The sequence below is a fragment of the Blastomyces gilchristii genome, assembly GCF_000003855.2.
Source record: "Blastomyces gilchristii SLH14081 genomic scaffold supercont1.16, whole genome shotgun sequence".
Lineage (NCBI taxonomy): Eukaryota > Fungi > Ascomycota > Eurotiomycetes > Onygenales > Ajellomycetaceae > Blastomyces > Blastomyces gilchristii.
Window position 1 is genome coordinate 933,783 of NW_003101667.1, and position 19,050 is coordinate 952,832.

A 19,050-nucleotide genomic window follows, 5' to 3' on the forward strand; every position below is an offset into this window, starting at 1 on the left:
TTCAGGCCCATGATATCCTTGATAAAAAAAGAAAGAATCAGTGAACTGAACGAACAATGCAGGTATATAATCACCAATCAAACTTACCAAAGCATAATGCCCGCCCCAGCCGCCATAGCAATAAATTGCTTTGCCGTCTTCCTCAACTCCTCCCCTTTATTCTTGCCCGTCTCCAATAATTCAGGAATAACTGCAACAGTGCCGACATACAAGAATGTACCTGCAGTGAAGGGAAGAAGCAGGTCTTTCATTGCCAAACTCGTGCCCAGAAGGCCTGTTTGTGTCGCCATCGCCCCAGCATCTGATAAGTCTCCTGCTTCACTTTTGCCGCCAAACTCCTGAACCGCAATTCCAATGAAAGTTCCCAGGAAGGCTCCAATGGCAGTGACGAATTGAGCACCCATTGCCTTGCGCTTGGAAAACCCAGATTGGATCAGTAGTGCAAAGTCACCGACCTCATGGGGGATTTCATGAAAGAAAACAGCAACGGTCGTTGTCGCGCCGATGGTCGGGGATGCATAGAAGGATGAGGACATCGCAAGCCCGTCGGTAATATTGTGAGTAAAGTCCGCAATTAAGTTGAGATATCCGCCTAGCTTGGTGCTGGGGCTTACTTCCTTCTTGTCGACCTCTGAGAGGTTATTATTATTGGCCTCTGTTTTGGAGTCTGACTTGCGCTTCTTTAGCTCGCCCACATTTTCCTTGTTGGAGGTTGTGGAGCCGGAGGATATTGCGACGCTACCTTCCGCCGCATGGGTATGGCTGTGGCTATGATCGTGCCCGCCTACTCCTCCGGTAGCGATGCGGAGCCCCTTGTCCATCGCCACAAAAGTCATGAACCCGACAAGAACAGCAAGGCCAAGGAGGATGTTTCTATTTGGTTCGACGAGGACAAAGCGGACATGTTCTGGTGAATCTTCGCCTAGGAATATCTCCGGCAGCAGATGGAAGAGCGTATCACCCAGAAGCCCACCAACCGCAAACGCAACCATGATGGATAGGGACGAAGGATTGATGTCTGGAGGACATAATGCGAGGAGAAAATCTGCCAATTGTGAGCGGGGAGCAGTGTCAGGACTCGGTTTATAAGCAGCATACTAGGTGGCCCAGATATGTAGAGTGTAGCTAATATAGCATTGACTGCCGGGCTTCCAGGGAAAAGAATCGTGAAGAGCTTAGATGTGAAGCTTGTGGTTTCGGGGCTTGATGCAAGTTTACGCGCGTTCAGTTCTTGGACAAGAGGGCATTCCTAGTTCAATTAATCAATTAGCTATGAGATCCCACCATCTCCGGTTTAGATGTCAGCAAAACAGCCAGTTCCGTACTTGCAGCTTGTCTTCTATCTGTGACGCTGAGAGCTGTCCAACTGGTAGCGTCTGCTCGTGTGAGCTTTTGGTTGCGGCGAGACACGAGAGGAGCAGAAGAGTGATTAGGAACAACGCGCGATGGCGCTGCGGAATATAGAGCACCATCTAAACAGTTGCGCAGCTTTTCCGCTTAATATTCAAAAAAGGATCGACGTGACAAGATCTAGAAATCATTTAGGTATAAATTTCAACTTCTCGCAGGTAAATAAATAAGAGGCATCGTCTCAGCGCATTAGAAGTCACGTGATACAGAGTGGTGCGGGCAAGGGGTTTTCAACTAGAGCTAAATATAGTTACATGTCCACAGCAGATACTTTCATCTGCTCTTGCCTGCCCCAGCCAAGCTATCCAACTCCTCCGGCATTCATTGTTCTTTACTACGTAGACGCGGATGTGAAATTAGAGAAATTAGAGGAAGACGGAAGAAAGACTAGGAGAATAAGTGGAAAGAGAGGAAAGCGGTGTCACAATGGAAACGAAGAACTCCTTCGACCACTGGAAGTCAAAATAGGCTAATAAAATATAATAAATCTAGAAAAGAAAAAGAAACGAAAAGAAAAGGCGAAGCAGAGAAATTTAAACTGAGAAAAATAGGAGACAGTGGAAGAGGTTAAAAAAAAAAAAAAAAAAAAAAAAAGAAAAAGAAAAAGAAAAAGAAAAAGAAAAGAAAAGAAAAGAAAAAACTACAACACCCCCTTCGTACTCCCCACCTCCCCACCACCCCCAACCTCTCCCTCCACTCTTCTCCGGCAAGCCTCTCTCGTCGCCACCGCAACAGCCTTAAAAGCACTCTCCGCCCGATGATGATCATTATCCCCGTAAACGCAACCAACATGCAACGTGACACCCGCCGCCTGCGCAAAGCTCTCGAGCGCATGAGGAATCATCTCCGTGCTCAACGCGCCAATCTTCTCGCGCTTCAGGCCGAGGTTTATCACACTATAGGGCCGCGAGGAGATGTCAATTACCGCCCACGAGAGGGCTTCGTCGAGGGGAGCGTCGCCGCGGGCGAAGCGGACGAGGGAGAGGCGGGGGCCTAGCGCTTGTTTGAAGGCGGTGCCGAGGGCAAGGAAGGTGTCTTCTGCTGTGTGGTGGTCGTCGACTGCACGAATGAATCAGCATTTTTGCCCTCTTCTATGTACGTGAGAGGGTAAGAGGATATTTGCACCCATGCATGAGGAAACGGACGGACGGCGGGAGAGATACGCCATCAAACATGTAAAAACAGTATCGGGGAAACATGTCAAAGAGAGAAAAAAGAGGCGGGAGAACTAACTGAACAAGTCCCCCTTACACCGCACCGCCAAACTCCACCCAGCATGTTTTGCCAGCGCATGTAGTAGGTGGTCAAGGAACCCGATGCCGGTATTTATAGTGATCTGTTGCGTAGGGGTGAATTGGGTGGAATGCCGTGCTTCGGGAACGGGTACTATGCGGGTCGCTTCCTCCGGGCTTGCCTGTGGAAAGTGCTCACATGTCTCATAGGCCGGAAGCACACCGCCGTCAAGGGAGAGCGAAACTTGGACCTTTGTCTCGCCGGTTAGGCGGGTGACGGTTGTTGTCCGGCGGGGGAGGGACATGGTGGGTGGAGTGAGGTGTGAGGGGCGAGGAGGGAAAAATGGTAGTATTTTTCGTGTGCGATTTGTACGTATGCTAAAGTGGCCCGTGGGTATCTAATCTAGGCATTCAATTGGGATCTTATTATGCGATAGAGGCACGAATATGGTGGTGGATGATGTTGTCGATGAACTTGTTCCGCCGGGAGGAGAGTGACGAGACTTGGCGGGACTTTTTTTTTAGACGCCGGACAAATGTATTTCCGGGTCCCTTTTGGAAGTTTGCGGCGAGGACGGACGGAAACGACGAAACGAGACGAGAAGACAGCGAGGAACAATCAATCTCGAGGCATCTATTTGTCAATCTCTCTCTCTGTCCATCTATTTGTCTACCTGCATACCCTTCTCGTTCCAATGTGTGTTGATTATAGGTTAATCGCTCCCTGTTGTCAAAGAACGCCGGGGCTACCTCTAATCTAGCTCCCCGCTCGGCATCTGCTGACCGTCGTCCGTCGCTGTCCGCCAGACAGGAACTCATCCATATATGCAATCGAAACCCAACATATCTCAATTCTCGCCTACAGCACTTACAGACTCATACATATAAATTATCACAATGCCCGCCCCTTCCAACCAGCGCGGAAACATTGACCCGCCCCCCGAAGTCATGCAAGAAGCACTGAAGGGTTTCTTCACTGGCGCGACTCGTGTACGTTAAACCTATATAACTAGATATAATTTGTATACACAAAAAAAAAAAAGCGGAAAATGGAAAAGCAAAATAAAAACCCACCCTTTGCCCTTGATTCATCCAGCCCAAAATCAGAAAGATAAAAAAAAAAAAAAAAACCCACAACCACTAACGAAAAACGCTTACTCCTTCCAACCCCTTCCAGTACGGGTCGATCTCCCTCCTAGCCCACCTAATCCTCCTCCTCCCACACCCACTCCGTTTCGCGTCCTCCCCATCCCCATCTAACGCCTCTTCGACCCCAACTACTTCCAGCTCGCACAGCCAGCCCGAGCCCAAACCCAGACCACCCCCGCGCACCCCGCTCCTCTACCGCCCCCTAACCGCCCTCTCCGCCAACCTCGCCCCAATGTCACGCGTCTACCGCGGCCTGACACCTCAATTCAAGGTGTTTATACAGCTAAGTGCGATGACGCTAGGCGGCTGTATCTGGGCGGAGAAGAGGGTGAATGAGTATTTGGATCTTATGAGGAAGGTGAAGAGGGCGGAGAGGGTCGAGGCGGAGGCGGAGGTGGAGGGGTGGAGGTAAAAGGGATGGGGAACGGAGTAGGGGTCTTTATGGCTTTCCTTTCTCTTTTCCTTTTCCTTTTCCTTTTCTTTTTCCCTTTTTCCTTTTTTCCCTGCGGGGTGGATTTTGCCTGTACTGTATAAATATTTAGTTTCCATTGCAAATCAAACCTTTCCTCTCTGAAGTTAATCATGAAACGCCAGATCTCGCAAAGTAACGGCTGGAATGGGCCGCGTCCGAGGTTCCACCGCAAATTTCTAGGTTTTGTCTCTTAGGCCGCTTTTTGCCATGGAGTGTCAAGCTGATATATTCTCGTTTCCAGAAAGATGTCAAAATGCTTCGGATTCGGCATTGTTCTCTTCTATTGACCAGGTTTGCCTTTAGGATGCCAGACTGACCAGTGACCTCCATATTGAGTAACAGCGGAGATAGGCACGTTGGCGCCGGACAACCTCTGCATTTGCATCCGTCTTCTCTAGAATCGCGAGCAACAATAGAGCGTATGCCGCAAAAGGTGGATCGTAGGTTCGCGTAAAGTCCCATAGGCTTTCAGAAGTCGACGAAGGTCCACGCTACGGGACATGGTAACTAAATATCTTAGGGTTTGATTCTAGGTTCGCTTCTGTGTGCTTGATATCACCACCGTTAAGCAGCTACTCATTGACCTGTACAGACCTATGTCTCAGTGCACACGACTGAATAAGTTCCCACAAAGAATTATAAATCATTAGTTGCGGAGAGTAGATCTGACATCTCCCCCAATCATTTGATGTTTTATCCCAATATATTACGTACCTGAATGTGAGTTTTGAGACCAAAGTTGCTCGGTTTGTGAAGCGAGCCCGAGGTTCAACCTTTTACTAAAATTGACAGTTTCCAAGACTCAAGTTAATTAAATATTTACCAGTGGCCATGTCAAAGGCTAAAAATAGTTGATATAAAATAAATAAATCAATCCCCGTTCGCTCATCTCCACACTCACTAACTCATCGCAGAGGATTTAGTACTAACCAAGTAAATAGTAATGATATGGCGGTGGTCCTTTGATAAAATATCCTCTGCCTCGACCGGACAAACTGCTTAACTACGTACGACTAGTTAAGTAACTATAAAATCCCTACTAAAAATGGCTTCCTGTAACAGGCGCAAAACATGGCGCAACCTCAGGTATTCAAGCTATGGTTTCCACCCTATCTAATAAGAGCCATCTGAGTTACTTTCGACCGATGATGATCTCCGCTTCTCTCCTCCATCTCCATTCCCCAGCGTGCTCGCGACGCTTGCTTTATTATTGAACGAATCCCTTTCATTACATGATTGATTCGTCTTCAGCCCAAAGCAAGAGGATATATATATATGGATTCATTATTTTCACGTTGATACCCCGCATGCCGGCTATATGCGCGCTCACTCCAATCGTTGCCTGATCACCTATCGATAATCCTTTTTATATTATATATATATTAGCTCCATCCTGTGGCGGGTCCAGGGCCTTTCTTCTCTAAGGCATCATTTTCGTGCGTCTGGTCTCCATCTTGCCTATAAGTTTGACGCGTGCTCGGCCGGCAACCGCTTCTCCACGAAGAGAAGAAGAAGCCAAAGAATATATCTGACCTTACTCCAGCCTGATAGCCGGTATCATGGATGCAGAAACGCCTCTCCTCGAGAATGTGATGACTACGCTCGGGTACAGCTTGGAAGAAGATGACCGGCCAATCTCGCCCTCGTCAATGTCGCCTGAGAAAGCTGGATACTTTCCTAAGGGTACATTGTACAGTACATGCCAATACATCATACCTCTCTCCATTGAACCTTGATTCTCCCGGAACACGCAAAAGCTGTCGGGATCACAACGTATCAATTAACTAATATACGGTAATATATAGCCCAATGGGCAAACCTAGACCGGGGCAAAGATGCGCCACGATCAAACCCCATCGCCATTGCCCACCGCGGCTCCAAAGCCAAGTTCCCAGAGAACTCCATGAGCGCGTTCATACATGCCATCAGCGCTGGCGCACAAGTCATCGAGACTGACCTGCATCTCTCCCGGGATGGGGAGATCGTTCTATCTCACGTATGCTAAGAAACATTTTCCTTTTCTTATAGTATTTTTTTTTTTGTATTTTCCTATTCCACCTCTCAGAAATGAAATGCCGTTGTGATTTTTTTCCCACTCTGATTAACGAACCGCCATCAAACAAGGATGCGACCCTCCAACGCTGCTTTGGTGTCGAAAAACGGGTCATCGATTGCGACTGGCAGTATCTAAGCTCGCTACGGACGATTAGAGAACCCTTCGACCCCATGCCGCGCCTGGTTGATTTGTTGCGGTATATTTCTTCTGCGCCGGAGCGGAAACATGTAAGGCTGCTATTGGATATAAAGGTGGGTTTATCCATCCGATTTTGTTTTATATATATTTCCATTTCATTTTTTAAAATCGTGCTAATGTTATTTACTACAATAAAATAAATAGCTAGACAACCCCGCCCAAAAAATCATGCGTGCTCTCGCCGACCTACTCCGCTCCACCGCCATCCGTCCAGAACACAAACCATGGAATGAAAGGATAATCCTCGGCTGTTGGACAGTAAGTTTACATCCTATTCCCTATAGCAAAGCCAGCGATATATGTAACCATCTGCTACCAGGCTAAATATCTCATCCTCTCCCACACCCACCTCCCCACCTATCCCGTCTGCCTAATCTCCTTCTCCCTCTCCTACGCCCGCCAATTCCTGCGTCTGCGCGTCCCGCACGTAATCTTCAACCTGAAACTGGAAGCCCTGATGGGGCCCGGCGGGGCGCGCTTCCTCGCCGACGCGCAGGCTGCGGGCCAGCACGTCTTCGCGTGGACGGTGAATGAGGAGGCGCTGATGCGGTGGTGTGTACGGCACGGGCTTGATGGGGTTGTCACGGATGATGTGGAGGTGTTGAGAAGGGTTTGTGAGGGGGAGCGGGCTCGGTGTTATGGGGAGGGAATTGGGCGTGGAGACGGGATTACCATGAGGCAACGTGTCAATGTCTTCGTTACGGCGGTTGTTTTGTACCTGGCGGGCAGTGTGTTCGCTGCTGTTTATCCGGTGGATTTGAAGGAATTCATTGGCGGACTGTATCAAGGGATAGAGAAGGTAGATACCACTTGATCGTTTTTCCAACTTAAGCTTGCAGCTTCGCCATTAAATATAGAATGCTTGGCTGCTGTGTTCGGATCTTCCCACAGGCTGGTAGAAGGGGTAGGGCTTGGTTGAATTTGTCATGCAGCGGATTTCCTTCCATCTCTACATGGCACTGAGAGACAGAGAAGACAGCGACACTACAGCCCGACACCAAACCATTGAAGTATTTGAAGTATGTAACAGTGGGATAAAGTCAAATCGATATGCTCTTTTATTTCTACAGCTTGAAAACTGATTTTTTACAATAAAAGCTGCGAAGGAAAATGCAATCATGTACACAGAAAAAGGTATTGGATTTCAAAAATGTACGAGAGTAGATCAAAAGAAGAGAGGGAAAAAATGCAAAAAATGCCAAATCAGATCAAACGAGAAGGCAAAATATCACCCATCATAGTAGCCCTTTTTTTTTTTTTTTTTTTTTTTTTGGTGCTTGAAAGATGGTGAAGATGGTGATATAATATACAAGGCGATTTCGGCTCTCCGAATCTTGTGCTCACGAGAGTCCAAGAATGGGAGTGGATTCACGGTCTAGTAAGATACGCCGATCGTGGTGGGGTTAAGCGAGGGGTAAACGATCAAAAGGATCATCATCATATGGGGCGAGCGAGCCGAGTTCAATTTAGTATTCAAGGCTGGGAGTCTGGCCCTTGACGCGTCCGATGACGATATCCGCCGCATATTTTGGGATGACTTCGTCGTCGTGAAGCATTTCAAATTCTAAAGGCAAAAGCAAACAGGAAAGCTGTTAGCATTTCAAACTTTAAAAACGGAAGAAGGAAAAATCTGCTGATGAAATGGCAGATAAGTACCTTCAGTTGCATCCCTGCCCATGTGGCTGAAGAGAGCTTGAGCACCACCAGGGTGCTCATCGAGCCAATTGGTGACATCCATCACGACACCCTTGACAACAATCCATAGATCATCCTTCTTGTTGTGCTTGGCAACCTCTTCCATTGTGAATTCCTTCTCTGGAACCTTGAAGTTCGCGAGATCAGCAGCACCATCCGCGGCCTTGGCAGGGGCAGCAGCTGCGTTCGAAGGGGCTGCGGGAGCAGCAGCAGCTTGGACAGATGTTGAGCCGCCACTTCCACCGGATGGAGTAGTCCATTCAACCGAGACCTTGCCAGGCTGGGACGGGTCAATATGAAGAGAGATCTGGTTCAGGCGCGATGAGGCAGTAGCAGAGGGGTTGGAGAGAAGCTCCTGGAAGAGGAATTGGCTAGCAGAGTCACCGGCAACACGTCCGTAAACCACGCATCCCAGTAGAGAGGAGCCACCGAGACGATTGGCACCATGGACACCACCAGCAAGCTCACCACAGGCAAACAGGCCCTCGAAGGGCTTTTTCTCTGCGTTCAAGACTTGAGCCTTGTCGTTGATCTCAATTCCACCCATAGTGAAGTGAAGAACGGGCTGCATGAGGGCAACATAGAATGTATCGTCAACGTTCACTGGGCCATTGTGGAAGAATTTCTTGCCAAATGGATCCTTCTTCTTGCCATCAGCAATCTGATTGTACTCATCAAACGTCTTCTTAAGAGCGGCTTCTCCGCAGCCAATTTCCTTGGCCAGCTCTTTGCCAGTCATCTTCTTCATCAGGCCACGACCGGCATAGTGGCGAGTGTGGAAGTCAAGAACATTGGAAGCCTTGCTGTTAAGAATGAGGCGGATGGGCCACTTGCCCTTCTCCTTTTCCTTCCACATCTCACCAGAAACGTAATCTCGGTGGCCAAGCTCATCGGCGAACCGCTGGCCATCAGAGTTCAGGAGAAGGCCTCCCTCACCACGAAGAGCTATTTTACAGCATCATTGTTAGACAACGCAGTACTTTGTTGACGAGCACGTATACCAGGAGTTAAGCATACCTTCAGCAGCCAAGAACTTCCATTTGGAGTCAGGATCTTTAGGGTCAATGAGACCGGTTGGGTGGACCTGGACCTTGTCCATATCAATACCATTGGCACCAATAGCCATGAGCATCTTTTGACCATCACCAGTGGCATGGACACCGTTTGTGCTAGACAGATTAAAGGTGTCTGGCCTCCACTTTTTCAAAAGAGAATCTTCCGTGAAATCAGCAGCATAACCACCGGTAGCCAAAACAACGACACCATCAGCTATGTGTGTCTCGCCGTTGTATTCATATGTGACACCAGTGATCTTGTTTCCTTCCTTGTTAACGGCGGTTACGCGGGCCTTCTTAAGCACCTGGACGCGGTTTGGCTCACTTTCCGTGAGCTCCTCGAGGCGCTGCATAAGAGCATATGTGATGGCCATACCGGGGAATTTGGCATCATGGCCACGATGCGTTCGCGGGAAGGAATGTCCTCTATACAAATCAATCAATCAACACCTAGTCCCTCTACTAAGCGCATTACAATCACCACAAAGTAGTAGTAGTGAAAAGAGAAAAAGAAGAAAAGATAAAATCAATACGAACCCGAGTCGCGAAACTAGAGTCAGATCAAGGTTGAAGATCTCTTGCAGCCAGTGAATGGCGGAGGCGGAGTTGTAGGTAAGGACCTTGATCAGGTCTGGACGAGCCTTGTCTCTGGCGGACTTGAGGGTATCCTCGTAGAACTGCTTCACACTATCCGCGATGCCTAGATCAGTTTGTGTCCGGGTGAGAGCGCCGTTGATACCTGAGGTGGCCTTGGTAGAGTTGCCGCCAAAGAAGTCTGGGTGAAGCAAGGTATGGGATTAGCTAGATGATCATACGATTATACTGGCAGGGAGAGGAAGAGGAAGAGCAACCACATTGGAAAACTTCGAGAGGAAGCACTATACTTACTTTGCTTGTCAAGGACAAGGACATTGCCGCCATTCAGGTAGACGGTGTGAGCCGCACTAAGGCCGGACACTACAGTATCATAAACCTATTTATTAGTAGAGCCCAAGAGAGAATGAGAACATTGAGAGAGCATGAATCCGGGGAAAGGGTGGCCAGCTTACGTCCACCACCAACGACGATAACCCTGGGAGGCATGGCGGGAGATAAGATACAATCGAAGAGGGGCGGACAAGCGTGATAGCTACTAACTACTTCTTACAGAGAGGAAGCAGATGAACAAGAAGCAGATGATGACGATGATGATGATGATGATGATGATGAAGGAGAAGGAGAAGAAGCGAAGAGAAGAAGAAGAGAAAAGAAGAAGAAGAAGAAGGGGAGAGAAAAAGAAGCGCAGACGAAGAAAGAAGACAACAGACACAATCACAAGCTTTCTTTTCCTCCTCCTTTTCCTCCTTCGTTCCTTCCCTCTGCCTCTCCTCTCACAAGCTTCTCCCCCATCCGGACTCGGCCGAGGTTCGTCTCTTCCCCGGTTTTGGGCCAGGACCGGGTAACTGTCTGACCGTAATTTACGGGGTATTTTTGGTAGAAGGGTGATAATATTACACGCTAAGTCGTATGTAGTTTAGTCTGGTTTGGTCAGGCCCACCTTCCCCAGACGCAGCACTCAGGCAAGCAGACAAGGCCAGCCAATCAATATCGCATTAATAAGTTACATGGTATCACAGATTACAGTTTTGACCCCGTATTTTTGGGCACAGTTCAACTTTAGTGCTCTCTCTAAAATAAAACACACAGTGCGGAGCACACACCCCACACCACACACAGTATTCACATATTACTAATCCAGTCTAACTTGTCTATCAATCCCTTTAACTTAGTGTCAGCACAATAATAATTACTCTGTACTCCGTACATAGAATTAGAATTAGAAGAGAGTTTAAATATGAAAAAAATATTAATTAAGGGTCCTGGGGTGTGGATATAGTTCTCTAGTGCACGTACTTTTAATGAGGTTTAATATGTTTTTTTCAGCCTGAGTGAGTTGGCACCAACGATCTACTTCTTTGGCACCACATCAAAAAGTGTACGCTGTATGCCCCATGGTAACGGCAAGACAGAGGGCTAGTAATAGCAATACCTAGTAACTCTGTAACTACCCAGATGGTAAGAATAATACAGCGTACTCCGTACATTCATTATTACCAGTCATTGCCGTCATGGCGGCCAGAATGAAAGCCACATGATGCTGTTCTGTGATCTGCTGTTGCCCGTTCATTCTAGGTGTTGTAAGTCACGTAGCCCCAGATAGAGCATCCAGCCAACACTCATTTCCATTCCCAGACAGACAATCCGGACTCTCCCGGTCCATCCATTATTCAAACTGAATATGGCAGACATGGCCACCTCTGCCTCTTACAAGCAAGCCCAAGAAACTCCAGAATGAAAAACACATTTTGAGTGAGCAGGAAAGGTGTATAGTGTGTTGAGCGCATCGGCATAACAAACTCTATTCAGAGCAGTGTCAAAAAAGGAAAAGAAAAGAAAAGAAGAAGAAGAAGAAGAAGAAGGGGAAAGAGAAAAATGCTGAATGTTATAAAATCAAATTCAGCAATGCTCTCATGCAGCAGGAATAGTCAGCATTCATGCCTTAATAAGTTAGTCAATAATGATTTGGTCAGTTGGAGATCGAAGCTAGGAAAATTCGATGATTAACTATGGAAGTAACGAAGTTACGTAGTTAGTTATCCCATTCCATTCCGCTGGCTGGCTGATGACTCTTGGACTCCCCTTGCGGAAACTCGGCGTGGGGGTTCAGTTTCTCCTCCTAAAAGGGAACTAGTTACCTTAGTTGGCTTTTGACATTTCGAGGGGTCGGAGGGGTTCCCTCGGGGGATATCTCTCAGATGTATGTACAGTAAGTATGGAGGAACTTTAGGATAAAATTACACAGTACAGGAGGACGTGGGTCTGGATATCTCAGTATTTCTCTGCTATTTACATGATGATATAGTAGTAACTAATTTAGCTAGATTTTTTAAAACTCACTCTGTACGCAATGATGACGCGATATATGTATATATATACATATGGAGTGAGGGTGGATCCAATAAACAGTATGGAAAGGTTGATGACGCTGGGATTAAACCATCCGGAAGAAGGCAAGAAAAGAGAACACAAAAACAAAAACAAGATTCAGCCTACTTGGCATGCTTCCGATGGAACTCTTTGACCTTCTCAACCTCATCGTAGCTGCCCAAGAACACCCCGCTACGGTCATGGATATGCTCCGGAGCAAGGGTAAGCAGTCTTTCCATGTGCGAATTAAGCGCCTGGCCGCCCGCATTCTCAAACACGAGAGCCATGGGCGCACACTCGTACAGGATTCGCAGCTTCCCCTTGGGACTCTTCTTGTCCGCCGGGTAGGCGAAGACGCCTCCGTACAGCAGTGTCCGGTACGCGTCCGCAACCATGCTACCGATATATCGAGAACTATACGGCTTGCCGGAGGCCGGGTACTTCAGGTCCTTGAAGTACTCGAGCACCCAGTCATCCCAGTACATGGAGTTGCCCTCGTTGACGCTGTAGATGGCGCGCTTGGCGGGGAGGCGCATGTTGGGGTGCGTCAGGATGAACTCGCCCAGGGAGGTATCCATGGTGAAGCCATTGACCGTGCCGCCCTTCATTGTGATGACGAGCTGAGCCGAGGCGCCGTACATGGTGAAACCGGCGGCGACGAGTTCTGTGCCAGGGCGGAGGACGTCCTTGGCGGTGACGGTGTAGTTCGGGGCCAGGGCCTCGTCGGTCAGCTTGAAGACGCCAAAGATGGTGCCGACGGAGACGCCGGCGTCGAGGTTGGAGGAGCCGTCGATGGGGTCGCAGACGACGGCGTATCGGGCTTCGGGGCTCTCGTCGAAGATTATGGCCTCCTCCTCTTCTTCGGAGACGAGGATGCGGCACTTGCCGGATCCGCGCATTGCGGCAATGAAGAGGTCATTGCCGATGACGTCTAGTTTCTTTTGGTCGTCACCGGTGGTGTTGGCGGAACCTGCGAGACCGGTGAGGTTGATCAGGGTGGCGCGGCGGATGTAGTATGAGATGGATTTGAAGGAGAATTGGAGGGCATGGCAGAGAAGGCTGTAATAGAGGTTTAGTCAATTGGTATATAATTCATGAGCTATATATATATATATATATTATTGATAAAAAGGGGATTATGTATTCAACTAACGTGAAATCGCCAGTGGCTTCTGGGTGTTTCGATTGCTCCTCTGTCAGGAAGCGTGTGAGGGAGATGATATCGGTGTTGATCTTTTCCTGGCCCACGGGAGGAGTAGAGGCGCGGTCTGCATCAGCCATGGTGACGGATTTCGGGGGAGAATTAACTGGTGGGGGGGGGAGAAAGAAAGGCGGCGGGGTGAGCGGAAGCTTGGTGATAGATAGCTGATAGCTGTAATATCAAGGAACTCTATATATAGGAGTGTTTGCACACCGATATCAAGAACGAGACGAGAGAGGAAAGGGAACTAGCTAACTCAATTAATTTAAATTGTCTGAGGAAATAATAGAATACAAGAAAGGAATAGTGGGATATGGTTTCTAGTTGCGTGGGGGGGGGGGGGCGCCCGGAGAGGAGGAGGACAATATATTATTATTATTATTATTATTATTATTATTATTATATACTTCTGTATAGCCGCGTCCATTGTCGTGATATGATATTGGACTCCGCAGCCAACGAGTCAAATAATAATATTAATAATATGTAACTATGGAGCCTGAGAACCAGCGCGGAAAACGCAGGCAAAAGGCAGGCAAAAGGCAGGCAAAAGGCAGGCAAAAGGCTGGGCTGGCCAATCGGGGACCGATCCGCCTGCGTTGGTTGGTTCCCAGCAAACCCAGTGCGTCCCGTGGACAACCGGGCGCTGAAAGGAATGATAATAAAATAATAATAATAGTAATAATAATATAATTAAAATTGAATATTGAATATAAACAATACCGATAATAAGGATAAGAATGATAATGGGAAATTGATCCTATTCTGATGCTGGCTCTGATCAACAAAAAGGGAAAAGAAAAAAGACGGCTCTCCCTCGCTGCTGGGTTTGAGGAGGGCTTGAGGGCTTGAGGGCTTGAGCTGTTCGGAACCCCGCCAAGCCCTCTCCCGAGTCCCGAGTCCCGAGTCCCGGGTTATTTTCGGGGGTCTGGTTCGAGTCACTTTCTTCGGTGTGGTTCAGTGGTTCCCGGCTACTACTATTTTCTCCTCTCTCCTCTCTCTCTAAGCAAAAAGAAAGGCCTTTGTTTGCCTTGTCACATGGGGTTTAACCACTGCGCCTAGAAAAAGGGAGAATCAAACATGATAGCTACAGCAGGGGCGGAAAATGGCTTCAGATCTACCTATAATAGCTATCATGATCTAAATGGGTTCCTTATTCTTGCGATTTTTACTTGTTCAAGAACGGAAGGCTGGATCACATGACGGGTTGATTCTAAACAAACAAACAGTGCAAACAGCTAGGGAAGCTGCTGTAACCGTATTAGGTAAGGCGTCTCGGTAAGCCGCTCATAGAAAAGCTCGATTTTTTTTCCCTCCTTTCACAGCCTTCTTCTCCAACGTCCACAATAATAATAATAATAATCATAATCAACAGAAACGCAATGTTCTCAACAATTGCATCTGGGAAGCCAAATGGCATCTTAATGCTGTGACCACGTTTTGTCTTCAATTCTCGCCCATGTGTTTAAGTCAGCACTAACCTGGTATGTTGTTCCCTGTGTTTCTCGCAATCCTGCTCTTCTCTCTACTTTGGTGATGATCCAGCACAACCGCATAAACTAGAGTCTTTGACCCCTTCAGGGGTGTGAAACTACGTTGCACGTCAGACTGATATTATTTTTGACTTTGATTGATTTTATACGTTTGAGGGTTTACCTCTGGTATTAGCTCGACAAAGTATTACGCTGACAATAAAAAAAACAGATCCAACAGATCATTTGACCACGAAACCATGGCTTGGATTCTGGAATCACTATGGGTATGCTCTTTCTCCTGTCCACACCACTCTTCAAAACAACCTGCCCTCATATGATGATCAATTTTTGTATAATATACGCTGGAAATTACCGGCCGAGACCTTCGGGTTGTTGACGATATAAAATGGCTATTACTGATTCAAACTCTCACTTCCTCCACTTGTATTCTCACCAATATATATATTATTGATTATCTGCATCCGCTAACCCCCGCCAAGTGCAGCAGATGACCCTTAATGGTCCATTGATCCTAAACAACGCAGCTCCGACTCACTTCGATGGGAGGGACTAGCTCTATTTCCGTAAGAGACTAGCCGTAATTTCCTTTTTATCCCACCCACCAACCATACTTTCTAGGATGAATGGCACTGGGCTCTGACGGTGTTGATATAACAACCCGGTTATGATGGACATGCCCTTTCGTGGCAGGCCTAGAAAACCTTGCCCACTGATTTATTCAAGTCCGATGCTGTCTGCTATCACGATTTCGATGTTTAGATCTATTTTCTAATATATTTTCGAATACTTGCAGAGTAATGGCAATATTTATTGCACACTCACTCGGGGTAAGCCAGACGTATAAGGTGTGTACATGAACATTTCAAGTGATGGTTCCTATATCATTTCATATCATACCTTTCTATGATGATCCCCTAGATGACGAGTCTTATTCGAGTTTTCGATGCAGACAACCTATTTTTTTATAAATACCATTCATGCTTTTCTGAAAATATTATGTTCCTTTGATAGCATCTATCCATTTTATCAGGGTTTTCACTGACTCCTGCGTAACGCAGCTAACGGATAGAATGGTTACACTTGATGTATCTTCACAGACCACTAACTGTACGTCGCATCAACCACAAGCTTTCCCTACGTCTTCATGATGATACGTGACATTAAAAAAGACAAGCATATGTCCAAGTCGGCTTCCGTCGACAAAGACGATATAGTCCCATACTACCTGATTTGCCTTTTGCTATCGAACATGATGTTGAACAAAAAACCACTGTTCTGGTGCTAACCGTTGAATCAAGACAAAAAACACAGTTTGAGTCCTTGATACAGTATGCCGCAATTCAGGTGTGTAATGCCCCTCACTTCTTTTGTTCCTCTTCTATACTCCCTTGTCTCCCTTAGCGCCACCCTTGCATGATGATTTTTACCTTTTTTTATCACGACGGTCAACATAGTCTATACACTGATGACCACCGCCTTTGACAAGGCATTATATCTGATACACTTATTGCCATTTTTTCTCATTGATCTCGTTTCCTCGGTGCTCTTTTGAAACACCAACGGCTAATAGTTCTACCTAGTTGCAAAACATGGCTTTGAAATGTAGGATTTCTATCCGCTTGTTACATATTACCACGTGCTGCACGAAGCTGCCTGATGGTCTAAGCACGTTTGATGCTGGAATTATGAATGAATGGAGAGAAGAAGAAGAAGGGGTTTGGATATTGTATATTGTGTTTCCTTCGTTGACCATGACCGTAGCCTGCAAGGGTTCGAGCCAGACCGAGATCAACTAGACTTAACAATCACCCAACTCTTTTATGTAGCAATTAAGAATTATTACACAGAATATCAAATCACCACTGTTAGAAGCCTGTCTCTTTTTCAATCAACTCTCTTGTTGCTGCCCTGCCCCCAAGTAGCTTCCTCTTCTCCCCCACCATCCGTTGCGGGACGCTGTGTCCGATGACAAGATTCGAGGGGGTGATAGCACCATTTTATCCATTCCATTATTTTCTCCCACTGGCCTGTTGCAAACCTCATAGTGCCCACCCGCATTTTACCAAGTTGTACGGAGTATGGAATTCTACAAATTGGCCAATAATTCTTCCCCCTCCCATGGTCTGAGCTACATTTATTAAGTAGCGGGTGAGAGTGTGGGGTTGGAGTTTGCGCCGTTCAATTACCGCTTCAGAGTACGTGGGCATGGTCATGGCTGCATATATTGAGGGAGAAAATGTCAAATGTCACCACTCTCTTAAATGGGCTGGGTATTTGGAATACTGGTATTGGTCAATTAGGGAATACTCTAAGAACCTGCGCACCTTTTTCTTATTTTTTAATCATTTAAACAATGGAGTTCAATTTCTTGTCGCGGGAACTGGCTGGCTGACTTCCATTTAAGTTGCACTCCTGAATTTGTTGACGGAGAGATAGTTATCTGCTTGCACATATCAAGTATATAACCCCAATAGTTATACCAGTTTCAACCGTCCCTCATTTCCGCTGGCGGGGCGTGTATGAGATCGTCAGGGAAGCGCTGAAGTGTAAAGGGGTAACTATGAATTCGAACCGGCTTATGATCTTTGAAGAGGACCGCCGGCATCTATGCTTGAACATTGCGCAGCCATATCTGTAGACTGTTGGTAACCAAGCTTGATGAAAATAGGGCCCAATGTTGAGTAAGTGCAGAAGGCGATAGAGGGTTAGTCGGCGCAGGAAGTGCGCCTAAGTTTAGGGAGGTCGGTCTAGGGAAGTTTATAGTTAAAGGACGCCTAAACTACAGTTAAGGAACCTGCCAAACCCATGCAAGCCTCTTCGTCGATTGGAAATGGAAACCACCCACGGCTAGGAGCTATGTACGCTGCGTACAACGAGGAACAAGAAGTACAGAAGACTAGGATAAATAATAGACACGTAGGGGTTGGGTTGGGCCAGTTTGAAATCCCGCCTGGATCGGTTCTTCAGCGTGGGAAACGCAGGTTATTTTGCCCCCGTCCGCTAGTTACGATTCTTCGCCAACCACCCTCAACCCAACCAGATTCCCAGCACACCGGATTCCCAGCGGAACGGTCCAACCTACGCAGCTGGACCCGACAGTCAGGTTCGTATGGCGGCTGGTGTGAACTATTCTTGCATCATGGCAAATGTTCCGTCCCAGCAGTCAGGGTCAACTATAACATGCGCAACAATAACTGTGCTAAAGGGACCGGCCTCAAGAAACAGGCGGTATGTCGTGCCTACGAGGCTACGAGAGAACAACAGATCAACGTGTACTTTCACAGACCAATGTGGGGGGGGAGAATCGCTGTTTGCTCCAAATGGCAACTAGCTACGGAGTAACTTGGTTAGTTACAGCTTAGTTAATGCAGTGACCACTAACCAGTGGCTAAAGCAGAAATACACCAAGAGCCTACTACTGCGTAGTTAGTTACTCCGTACTCCGTCTAGCTCATTATTCTGAAGCCCGAGCTGCGGCGCCGTTGATGCCCAAGCGACACGGACGGCCAACTCCTCTCACATCCCCGCTACGATGGTTGTACGGACTATTGAGTTGTTAAAATGATGAGAGCCGAGAGAGTTGTGGCTTCTCTCCCAATAACTCAATTAAGGCCAAGAAATGGGAGGCAATACTTATCGAATAACAGGTGTATAACTTACTTTGTCGTCATCAACTCTTTTTCATCGAAACTATCGCTGACCCCCTCTCTCGGGTCAGGCCTCAAGCTTAACCCAAGCGAAGAAAGTCAGGGATGCTAGATTACGCAGAGCAAAGCCCCCCACAGCGGTCTGCATGCTTATTCGTCTCCCGCTCTTCCCGGCTCTCTTTGCTTTTTCCCCATTTTGGACAACCCATGGCGCCCCTCGCTTGGGACAGTTGGGACGGTTTGGAGGGGCAGATGAGAGCGTGTGGGTGGGTGGGTAACTAGTTTATCCAGCAGTATGGAAATATAAATGGGCCGATCAATTACTGTTAAGGAAGGTCATTCCCCGTTCATAACTAACTACATAACTACATACACTGCAGAGTTACTCAAAAGGGCACATACAAGAGTTATCAGACCAATAAAACTAGCTCAAGCGCTCGTTACACATGGCATCACATTGCTTGATCTACAT

The 19,050-nt window shown here is 47.3% G+C and overlaps 8 protein-coding genes across 10 annotated transcripts; 4 read left to right on the forward strand and 4 right to left on the reverse strand.

The window, feature by feature from the left end:
• Position 1: 1 nt before the first annotated feature.
• BDBG_17503 (major histocompatibility complex, class I) lies at positions 2–2,947 on the reverse strand (the record flags this gene model as incomplete). Its single annotated transcript, XM_002622680.2, has 6 exons — positions 2–17; positions 88–1,045; positions 1,099–1,249; positions 1,326–1,358; positions 2,078–2,469; positions 2,662–2,947. 6 exons carry the CDS (start codon positions 2,945–2,947, stop codon positions 2–4), a joined length of 1,836 nt encoding a protein of 611 aa, XP_002622726.2.
• BDBG_06846 (uncharacterized protein) lies at positions 1,978–4,675 on the forward strand. The gene is made up of 4 exons (XM_002622682.2): positions 1,978–3,632; positions 3,820–4,443; positions 4,505–4,554; positions 4,611–4,675. The coding sequence occupies exons 1-2, from the start codon at positions 3,540–3,542 to the stop codon at positions 4,201–4,203; spliced, it is 477 nt and encodes a 158-aa protein (XP_002622728.1). The 5' UTR covers positions 1,978–3,539; the 3' UTR covers positions 4,204–4,443; positions 4,505–4,554; positions 4,611–4,675.
• Positions 3,280–5,588, reverse strand: BDBG_17504 (uncharacterized protein). The gene is made up of 2 exons (XM_031725203.1): positions 5,194–5,588; positions 3,280–5,042 (listed from the first exon to the last, which is right to left on the reverse strand). Exon 2 carries the CDS (start codon positions 4,723–4,725, stop codon positions 4,372–4,374), a length of 354 nt encoding a protein of 117 aa, XP_031579788.1. The 5' UTR covers positions 4,726–5,042; positions 5,194–5,588; the 3' UTR covers positions 3,280–4,371.
• On the forward strand, positions 5,153–7,763 carry BDBG_06847 (glycerophosphoryl diester phosphodiesterase). 3 transcript variants are annotated; one of them, XM_031722796.1, is made up of 6 exons: positions 5,155–5,699; positions 5,807–5,946; positions 6,069–6,259; positions 6,388–6,570; positions 6,662–6,775; positions 6,837–7,763. In XM_031722796.1, exons 2-6 carry the CDS (start codon positions 5,823–5,825, stop codon positions 7,329–7,331), a joined length of 1,107 nt encoding a protein of 368 aa, XP_031579791.1. In that variant the 5' UTR covers positions 5,155–5,699; positions 5,807–5,822; the 3' UTR covers positions 7,332–7,763. The 3 variants fall into 3 exon arrangements, with proteins under 3 accessions (XP_031579790.1, XP_031579791.1, XP_031579789.1); XM_031722795.1 differs by having other exon boundaries at positions 5,153–5,946; positions 6,837–7,753; XM_031722794.1 differs by having other exon boundaries at positions 5,214–5,958; positions 6,837–7,753.
• On the reverse strand, positions 6,565–10,662 carry BDBG_06848 (fumarate reductase Osm1). Its single transcript, XM_002622684.2, has 6 exons — positions 10,317–10,662; positions 10,156–10,224; positions 9,805–10,042; positions 9,230–9,693; positions 8,174–9,157; positions 6,565–8,081 (listed from the first exon to the last, which is right to left on the reverse strand). Exons 1-6 carry the CDS (start codon positions 10,348–10,350, stop codon positions 7,984–7,986), a joined length of 1,887 nt encoding a protein of 628 aa, XP_002622730.1. The 5' UTR covers positions 10,351–10,662; the 3' UTR covers positions 6,565–7,983.
• Positions 10,663–11,121: 459 nt separating this feature from the next.
• On the reverse strand, positions 11,122–13,780 carry BDBG_06849 (fructose-1,6-bisphosphatase I). Its single transcript, XM_002622685.2, has 2 exons — positions 13,388–13,780; positions 11,122–13,293 (listed from the first exon to the last, which is right to left on the reverse strand). Exons 1-2 carry the CDS (start codon positions 13,513–13,515, stop codon positions 12,357–12,359), a joined length of 1,065 nt encoding a protein of 354 aa, XP_002622731.1. The 5' UTR covers positions 13,516–13,780; the 3' UTR covers positions 11,122–12,356.
• Positions 13,781–15,455: 1,675 nt separating this feature from the next.
• On the forward strand, positions 15,456–16,727 carry BDBG_06850 (uncharacterized protein; the record flags this gene model as incomplete). Its single annotated transcript, XM_002622686.2, has 4 exons — positions 15,456–15,776; positions 15,990–16,038; positions 16,106–16,275; positions 16,512–16,727. Exons 1-4 carry the CDS (start codon positions 15,729–15,731, stop codon positions 16,725–16,727), a joined length of 483 nt encoding a protein of 160 aa, XP_002622732.1. The 5' UTR covers positions 15,456–15,728.
• Positions 16,728–17,733: 1,006 nt separating this feature from the next.
• BDBG_17505 (uncharacterized protein) lies at positions 17,734–18,273 on the forward strand (the record flags this gene model as incomplete). The annotated part of the gene is made up of 1 exon (XM_031725204.1): positions 17,734–18,273. The coding sequence occupies exon 1, from the start codon at positions 17,737–17,739 to the stop codon at positions 18,271–18,273; it is 537 nt and encodes a 178-aa protein (XP_031579792.1). The 5' UTR covers positions 17,734–17,736.
• Positions 18,274–19,050: the final 777 nt, after the last annotated feature.